General features: G+C 42.6%; 1 protein-coding gene across 4 annotated transcripts in view; it reads right to left on the bottom strand.

Annotated features, from left to right (window-relative positions):
- LOC115225304 (IQ motif and SEC7 domain-containing protein 2) overlaps positions 1-10000 on the bottom strand; it is a 118947-nt gene that overhangs the window by 50212 nt on the left and 58735 nt on the right. For all 4 annotated transcript variants that reach the window (XM_029796246.2, XM_029796247.2, XM_036514368.1 and 1 more), the window contains exons 4-6: positions 6853-6885; positions 5165-5339; positions 602-741 (exon numbers count right to left, since the gene is read on the bottom strand). In XM_029796246.2, the coding sequence (XP_029652106.1) occupies positions 602-741; positions 5165-5339; positions 6853-6885 (348 nt within the window). The remainder of the gene's footprint in view (positions 1-601; positions 742-5164; positions 5340-6852; positions 6886-10000) is intronic.

The following is a 10000-nucleotide window of genomic DNA, read 5'->3' as shown; positions in this document are numbered from 1 at the left end:
GCCAGTGCCACATGCTGATACTCCCATGCCAGTTCCACGCAGAGAGGCACCTGTGCCAGTGCCACATGCTGATGCTCCCCTGCTGGTGTATGCAGAGAGGCACCTGTGCCAGTGCCACATGTTGAAGCTCCCCTGCTGATATATGCAGAGAGGCACCTGTGCCATTGCCACATGCTGATGCTCCCCTGCTGGTGTATGCAGAGAGGCACCTGTGCCAGTGCCACATGCTGATGCTCCCCTGCTGGTATATACAGAGAGGCACCTGTGCCAGTGTCACATGTTGAAGCTCCCCTGCTGATATATGCAGAGAGGCACCTGTGCCAGTGTCACATAGAAAGGAACTGGTACTCACGCCACGTAAGAAGCACCCAGTGCACTTTGCAAAGGGGTTTCCCTTAGGAAGGGCCTCCACCCACAGAAACCATGGGGCAGCTCTCCAGCTCTTGCCATCCCCTGTCAAACCGTCTGACCCATACCAACAAGAAAAACTTATGTAGATCGACAATGACACACACGCACGTATATATACACACACACACACACACACACCCAGCAACACCCCAACATTATTCCCTCCACACATATATATATATATACGCACCGGTTTCTTTCCGACGATAGTCTGCTCCACTTTCATCACTTGTGATTGGTGATCCACCCCAGGTTGGAAATCCTGTACCCGGATCCTCTCGTAGATCCCTCTTAGTAAATCCCTATCTATGTCATCTGTCTCATCGATCCCTAAAGAAAAAAAGAAACAAAAACAAAAATGTGAGCATATGCATGTATGTGTATGTATGTATGTATATATATATATATATATATATATATATATATATATATAAAAGTTAAGATCTGCTAGTAGTCGAGTTCAACACATGGTCTCACATCGCTGCAGACCTCGATTCAATTTAGGCCACTCGTTGATGAAGCCAGCCTTAGCAAACATATTCTGTGTTTTGCTAGAAAGAGGCAGAAACTGATCAGTCCGAGGTGTAAAGTTATCGGTAAACGTTTTTGATTTTCACTCTCGATAAGTTCATCTCCCTTTTGTGTTCCCAGTACTTGGCATCCTAATTTAGGAGCCCTTAATTGTATTATTATATATATATATATATATATAATAATAATAATAATAATTTGAGGGATTATTCCAAACTTACAGGGAAAAATTCAATTTATTTTGCACAATACTTAATCATCGATACATTTTTCTCTTATATTTAATATTTCTATTATATGCAATTTTCAAGATGGTGTAATTTAATTTGTCATTTTGAATTAATAAAAGGTGTTTTTTTTTTCTAATTTATATATATATACATATATATATATATATATATATATATATATATATATATATAACGGGAAGCTTTACGAAAATAAACAAAAGACGAAGACAGGTGGAGTACAAACAAACAAATGTATTAGTATAGCGCTCAGGAATAGAAAGAGAACAAGTCTTTTATGTTTCGAGCCTACGCTCTTCGACAGAAAGATACACAGAAAAGAAACAAGGAGATATGTATATGTATATATATATATATATACATATATATATGTATATATATAAAGGGAAGGTTTACGAAAATAAACAAAAGACGAAGGCAGGTGGAGTACAAGCAAACAAATGTATTAGTATGGCGCTCAGGAATAGAAATAGAAAAAGTCTTTTACATTTCGAGCCTACGCTCTTCGACAAAGATAACATACAACAAGAAATAATATTTGTCTCTTTTTATAGAAACAAAAGGGTTTATAGGGCTGCAAAAGAAGTGCTCAAATAGAAATGCGATAAAGATAAAGAAGCATTGGTTATAGAAGAAACATCAAATTTGGGTTTTTTTAAATTATATCAGCTTTTCATAGGTTTTTCTTTGAAATTATATCAGCTTTTCATAAAAAAATTTTTTCATCTGTGCGTTTCGTGTTTATCACTGTGATGCACTTTGGTGTAAATGACATAAAAGGCACCATTCGAGCGAGGTCATTGCCAGTACCACCTGACTGGCCCTCGTACCAGTGGCACGTAAAATGCACCTGCTACACTCTCAGAGTGGTTGGCGTTAGGAAGGGCATCTAGCTGTAGAAACTCTACCGGATCAGATTGGAGCCTGGTGCAGCCATCTGGTTCGCCAGTCCTCAGTCAAAATCGTCCAACCCATGCCAGCATGGAAAACGGACGTTAAACGATGATGATGGACTGTGGTGGTGAGCTCCCAAAATGGCCATAGATATATGCAAATGTTGAATTTGACCCGTGGAAGTCTGTTTACTTACGAACTTTGGACGTATTTGTGTGAGGGAAGTAAAAGAATTTTTTCAAATATTTAAAAAAAATAATTTTTTCCAAAAATTAAAAAACAATTTTAAAAAAATATTTTAATCGTCTGATAAAACTTTTTTAGTCAGTGGATATTTATTTTATTCTTTTTATTCTCTTACTTGTTTCAGTCATTTGACTGCGGCCATGCTGGAGCACCGCCTTTAGTCGAGCAAATCGACCCCGGGACTTATTCTTTGTGTAAGCCCAGTACTTATTCTATCGGTCTCTTTTTGCCGAACCGCTATGTGACGGGGACGTAAACACACCAGCATCGGTTGTCAAGCGATGTTAGCGGGGACAAACAGACACACACACACACATATATATATATATATAAATACATATATACGACGGGCTTCTTTCAGTTTCTGTCTACCAAATCCACTCACAAGGCATTGGTCGGCCCGGGGCTATAGCAGAAGACACTTGCCCAAGATGCCACGCAGTGGGACTGAACCCGGAACCATGTGGTTGGTTAGCAAGCTACTTACCACACAGCCACTTACTTATTTATATTTGTCTATTAGGTTTTTTTGGTAGTTTTTGAATTTTTAGCCATTTATATTTAACATTCTTGACTGGCTGCTCTATTTGTATTTTATTCGATTATATATTTTTACCTTCTCTGATTTTATGTATAGGTATTATTTTCATGTGTTTGGGAACCATGGGGATTTTTATATATGATTACACGCTTGAGGGGTGGGGCTCTTGTATATAAAGTCGTTGACCCGAATTTAATGTTTGTTCTATAACCAATGCTTCTTTACTGATAGGGTACAGAAAGTGTGTCAATAGCCAGCTGGAGAAGATGTTCTCCTGGGGCTACAAGCTACAGTAACACCCACCCTTAGTGGTTAGCCACATTTAGGTAGCCTATATATATATACTTCACATCGACGTGCAGTTACTGTTTATACCTCATTCAGAGATTTATCAATGCTTCTATATATTATATATATATATATATATATATATATATATATATATATAATAAATGTGTAGATATATATATATATATATACATACATCATCATCATTGTTTAGTGTCCGCTTTCCATGCTAGCATGGGTTGGATGGTTTGACTGGGGTCTGGGAAGCCCGAAGGCTGCACCAGGCCCAGTCAGATCTGGCAGTGTTTCTACAGCTGGATGCCCTTCCTAATGCCAACCACTTCGTGAGTGTGGTGGGTGCTTTTTATGTGCCACCAACACACGTGCCAGACGAGGCTGGCGAACGACCACGCTCAGATGGTGCTTTTTACGTGCCACCGGCACGGAGGCCAGGCGAGGCTGGCACGGCCACGATCGGATGGTGTTTGTTATACGTCACCAGCACGGAGGCCAGTCAATGCGGTGTTGGCTACGGCTACGTTCGGATGGTTCTCTTATGTGCCACCGGCACTGGTACCACAACTACAAATTCCTTTGATGTTGATCGATTTTGATTTTGATCTGATTCTTTGATTTTCACATGTATTGGAACAGTAAAAATCTGTAAAACTTTCCAGAAGTTTATCATTTAAATATATATATATAAGCATGTCTAGATATGTATCTATATGCATGAGAATAGATACATAAAACATACAAATCTGCACATATACATACATACACTGTTGTTGATGCTAAAATTCCAATGAAGGAGCCTTGGATCTAGGTTAGAAACCGGCTCTTTCTCTATTGGCAAGAAATCTTGAAATAAGCTTGAACAACGACACACACACACACACACACAAATACATGTTTATACGCATAAATACACACAAAGATTAAACTAACAAATACAATAAGTACCTAACACTGACTAAGTCCACCTTGTATCTATTCACAGTAAGTCCTGACATGAGTAATAGACTTGATAATGGACAGAGAGTGATATGCCCACAAGCCCATGCTACAGCACAGGCGACAAATTGTATAGTGAAGAACAAAGAATGGTTGGAACTGGGTAGAAGTATAGCTATGTATACACTGTCTGAATAACAGATGGGGTGGTCACAAAAGGAATGTCTTTGATCATAGGTCTGTGTGGATCAGGACTGACCTGGGGCTAAACAACAACAATTACAGCCACTACTACTAAGTACTATACTATACATTATCTAATGTAGTCCTTGATACACTAGGCCTGAATAAAAGATGGGATGGTCACAGCTGGAACATCTTTGGTCATAGGTCTGTCTGGATCAGGACTGACCTAGGGCTAAACAACAACTATAGCTACTGACTCCTGTACTATACATTATCTAATGTAGTCCTTGATACACTATGCCTGTATAAAAGATGGGATGGTCACAGCTGGAGCGTCTTTGGTCATAGGTCTGTCTTGATCAGGACTGACCTAGGGCTAAACAACAACTATAGCTACTGACTCCTGTACTATACATTATCTAATGTACTCCTAGATACACTATGCCTGAATAAAAGATGGGATGGTCACAGATGGAACGTCTTTGGTCATAGGCCTGTCTGGATCAGGACTGACCTAGGGCTAAGCAACAACTATAGCTACTAACTGCTGTACTATACATTAGATAATGTACTCCTAGATACACTAGGCCTGAATTATAGATGGGATGGTCACAGATGGAACATCTTTGGTCATAGGCCTGTCTGGATCAGGACTGACCTAGGGCTAAGCAACAACTATAGCTACTGACTCCTGTACTATACATTAGATAATGTACTCCTGGATACACTAGGCCTGAATTATAGATGGGATGGTCACAGCTGGAACATCTTTGAACACAGACCTGTCTGGATCAGGACTGACCTGGGGCTAAAGAACAACAACAACAACAGTATGGAGATGAAGAAGAGGAGTGGTGGTCCTTACCTCGGAGGTTCTTGATAAAGTCCTCCAGCTTCATGCGTTTGTCACTCTTGATGTTGGAGTTGTGAAGGTCCGTGTTGAGCATGATTATGGCAAAGGCCAGCAGGAAGATGGTGTCGGGGTTACGGAAGTTCTTGATTTGGTCGGGGTTACATATACAGTAGCGGTGGGCAAATGCCTGGTGGTCGTCGTGGTTGGAGTGGACGATGGTGGTGGTGGTTAGAAAGAGAGAAATATGTTAGAAATAAATACAGTGGCGAGTTTATAATAGCAAAATGTTACTTATTCAGTGGTGGGAGCCACGATTGGATTGGATTGTGGTGGTTAAATAGGGAGAAATACATTATAAATATAAAATGGCGAAGTTCGTTGGGGGGGGGGATTAAAACGAGATATAAATATATATATATATATATAATAGTAAAATGTTACTTATTCAGTGGTGGGAGCCACGATTGGATTGGATTGTGGTGGTTAAATAGAGAGAAATACATTATAAATATATAGAGTGGCATGGTTCGTCGGGGAGGGGGGATTAAACAGATAAATATATATATATATAATAGCAAAATGTTACTTATTCAGTGGTGGGAGCCACGATTGGATTGGATTGTGGTAGTGGTGGTTAAATAGAGAGATAGATCATTTTATCATTTACTTGTTTCAGTCACTGGATCGTGGTCATGCTGGGGCACCACCCTGAACTAATCAACCCCAGAACTTATTCTATCAGCTCCTTTTGCCAAACTGCTAAGTTACAGGGACATAAACAAACCAACACCAGGTGTCAGGTAATGATGGGAGGTCAAGCACAAAGGCATACTATATTTACGATAGGCTTCTTTTCAGTTTCCTTCTACCAAATCCACTCACAGGGCTTTGGTTGGTCTGAGGCTATAGTAGAAGATATTTGCCCAAGGTGTCATGCCCTCGAATTGCTGTTTACCCGGGTACGTTGTTCTTTATAAATACATGTTGAGGCAACAAACCTCTTACATTGTAAAACAACGATGCCGTGGTGATCTCATTCTCGCTCACAACATCATAAGCGGAAAGTGTAACCTCTCGAAAGAGCTGTTCTTCACTCCTGCTCCAGAGCGTCGGCTGCGGGGTCACTCTGAAAAGCTCTATCTGCGACGATCTCATCTCAATCGAAGGAGAGGGGCTTTCTCTGTATGGGTTGCGGATCCGTGGAATAAGCTGCCGGACGAGATAGTGAAGATGCCAACGACCGCTCGGTTCAAAGTCTCCCTTAACCACAAGTGGCCTGAACTCTTTGCATGACCACCACCCTGTACATAACTCCGTGTCCCCCTACATGGCCTTGCTTTTGCTTTTTGAGCCAAGAAATTAACTTAACTTAATTATCAAGGAGGCAATTAATGACATACAAAAGCCATTTTGAGGCAATAAACCTCTTACTCAAATCCATTTAGGAATCAATAAAACAATCTTCTTGCGCAACCAGACTTCTCACCTCAGCTAAACCCCTGGACAGAAACAATGAAAATCTCCCAAAAGGGGGAGGCGTTACGAAAAGGTTCCTGGTGGAAAAAACCCATAAAAGCCAACGGGAGCCTGGTTAAAAAAGGGGGGTAGAGAGCCCCTTTTATACTGCAGGTGTATCCTCAGAATTGGTCAAAAATAATAAGTCATTAATAATAATAATAATAATAATTATGAAAACTTACTTCCATTAATTTTTCAATTTTCTGTGCTTCACCCTGGGGAAAGAAGAAGTCAAAAGAAACATTATATTAGTCTACAGGTGTGTGTAGGTGGGTGTATATACAAGGGTGTATTTACACACTTATTACAGTGGTCCTTCAAGTTTTCCTATCCCTGTAACAGAATTCTGAAGACTGGGCCTCCAACAGGACCTTTCATAATATCCTTAAAGCCAAGAACTTTTCAACGCCGCCACCCCACCCACTTATGCGTACCTTTCCTTCATTGGACACTAAACTCTGCTTGCGAAGACCTGCTGAGGCAAGTGAAATCCAAAGCAAATTCGATGACTGGCATCTGTGCGAGTGGAGCGCTCAGAGCACCATCCGAGCGGGACCGTTGCCAGAGCAGCTGACTGGCTTCCGTGCCGGTGGCAAGCAAAAAGCACCATTTGAGCGTGATTGTTACCAGCGCCGCCGTACCGTCACTTGTGCCAGTGGCCCATGAATAAACATATGAGTGAGGTCGTTGCCAGTGCTGTGCTGGTGTCATGTAAAAAAACACCATTTGAGCGTGGCTGTTGCCAGTACCGCCTGACTAGCCCTCGTGCCAGTGGCACATGAAAGCACCCACTACACTCTTGGAGTGGTTGGCGTTAGGAAAGGCATCCAGCTGTAGAAACTTTGCCAGAGTCTGGTGCAGCCATCTGGTTCACCAGTCCTCAGTCAAATCGTCCAGCCCATGCTAGCATGGAAAGCGGACATTAAACGATGATGATATATATATGTGTATATATATATATATATATATATACACAAACGTAGAGGCGCAATGGCCCAATGGTTAGGGCAGCGGACTCGCGGTTGTAGGATCGCGGTTTCGATTCCCAGACCGGGCGTTGTGTGTGTTTATTGATCGAAAACACCTAAAAGCTCCACGAGGCTCTAGCAGGGGGTGGTGATCCCTGCTGTACTCTTTCACCACTCTTTCTCCCACTCTTTCCTCTGTTGGCCTGCTCGCTTAGCCAGCGGGGTGGCGTCATTCGAAGGCCAAAACAATGCGAACGCATTGTGACCAGCGATGTGTAGCAACATCTGATGGTCTGGTCGGTCACGTGATCATGAGATATATACACACACAAATAACTTTATATAGGAAGGGGTGCTGAGAAGTTCCTTCTTTGGGTAACAGAAAATACAGGAGGATCAGTTAATCATGATTTTATTCAACATATTCCCCTCCTGGGTCCATACACTTACTGCAGCGGTCCTTCAGATTTTCAAAGCCCTGTAAAAAAAAACTCTTAAGATTGGACCTTCAGCTAGACCTTTTGTGCTCCCCTTAAAACTAGAATCTTTTCAGCACAATTACTTCCATACTTGCGATGCATAAATAATTTGACCTCGGACATATAATAGGGTCTTCATTTGATTTCCTTTTAATTAAAAATTAAAAATATTGTTTTATATTTATGATTTATGTCCTCCTTGGGACACAAAACTCCACTTGTGAAGACCCGTTGAGACAAGTGAAAAGCATAATCAAAATCAAACCAAATCAAATCAGATATCAGAAAGCAGAACCAAAATCAAAGTCGATCAACATCAATGGAAATTGCAGCTGTGGTTAAGTGAACCATCCGATCGTGGCCGTTACGGTGGCACGTAAAAAGCACCATCCGATCCTGGCCGTTTGCCAGCTCCGTCTGGCACCTGTGCGGGTGGCACGTAAAAAGCACCATCCGATCGTGGCCGTTTGCCAGCTCCGTCTGGCACCTGTGCGGGTGGCACGTAAAAAGCACCATCCGATCGTGGCCGTTTGCCAGCCTCGGGTGGCACGTTAAAAGCACCATCCGATCGTGGCCGTTTGCCAGCCCCGTCTGGCACCTGTTCAGGTAGCATGTAAAAAGCACCCACTACACTTTCGGAGTGGTTGGCGTTAGGAAGGGCATCCAGCTGTAGAAACTCTGCCAGATAAGACTGGGCCTGGTGCAGCCTCCTGGCTTCCCAGACCCCAGTTGAACCGTCCAACCCACGCCAGCATGGAAAACGGACGTTAAACGATGATGATGAATTTCCTCATTGATTTCGTGTTGGTTGACTTCTATGTAACTACCAGCGTCGCCTAGCCTGATCGTTAACCAACGTCGCCATAGTGGCACTTGTGCCGGTGTGCAGGCGGCACGTAAAAAAAACCCCACCATTTGGGCATGGCTGTTGCCAGTACTGCCTGACTGGCCCCGTGCCGGCGGCACGTAAAAAGCACCCACTACACTTACGGAGTGGTTGGCGTTAGGAAGGGCATCCAGCCGTAGAAACACTGCCAGATCAGACTGGGGCCTGGCGCAGCCTCATGGCTTCCCAGACCCCAGTTGAACCGTCCAACCCATGCTAGCATGGAAAGCGGACGTTGAACGATGATGATGATTCAATTCTTTAAAAGGGTTTCTCAAAGCCAACTTCCTGTTGAGGCAAGTGAGGATCAGAATGGAAATCGATCAATAGAAATTGCAGATGTGTTACCAGTGCCGGTGGCATGTAAGAGAGCCTTCTGTTTCGCGACCGTTGCCAGCGCCGCCCCGACTGGCCTCGTGCCGGTGGCACGTAAAAAGCACCATCCGTTCGTGTCCGCTGCCAGCCTCGCCTGGCCCTCGTGCTGGTGGCACATAAAAGTCACCCACTACACTCGCGAAGTGGTTGGCGTTAGGAAGGGCATCCAGCCGTAGAAACTGCCAGATCAGACTGGAGCATGGTGCAGCCCCTGGCTTCCCAGATCCCAGTAGAACCGTCAAACCCATGCTAGCAGGGAAAGAGGCCCCTAAACGATGATGATTCACTTCTTTAAAAAGGTTTCTCAATGCCAACTTCCTGGATTGACGTCAAAAGGGCCAAGTCCTTCACTCTCTCCATTTTAAGGTTTCCTATTTCTAAACGACTGCGATTAATTAGCGAAGGAATTATTTAGCAAAAGTTCACAAATTTAAATATTCAGTTCAAGATGGTTTTTAACGAGCTTTTTAATTATACAATCTTTCCATTCCAAGTTTATTTCATTCACTCTCTGCAATGGTCTCTCTCTCTCTCTCTCTCTCTCTACGCACATACATACACACATGTATACACACACACATATATATATACAAACATATATATATATACATATACACACACA

Source organism: Octopus sinensis, linkage group LG27 (genome assembly GCF_006345805.1).
Source record: "Octopus sinensis linkage group LG27, ASM634580v1, whole genome shotgun sequence".
NCBI classification, from domain to species: Eukaryota; Metazoa; Mollusca; class Cephalopoda; order Octopoda; family Octopodidae; genus Octopus; species Octopus sinensis.
Note: the sequence above shows the minus strand (reverse complement) of the source record. Positions and strands in the feature narration are given on the sequence as shown.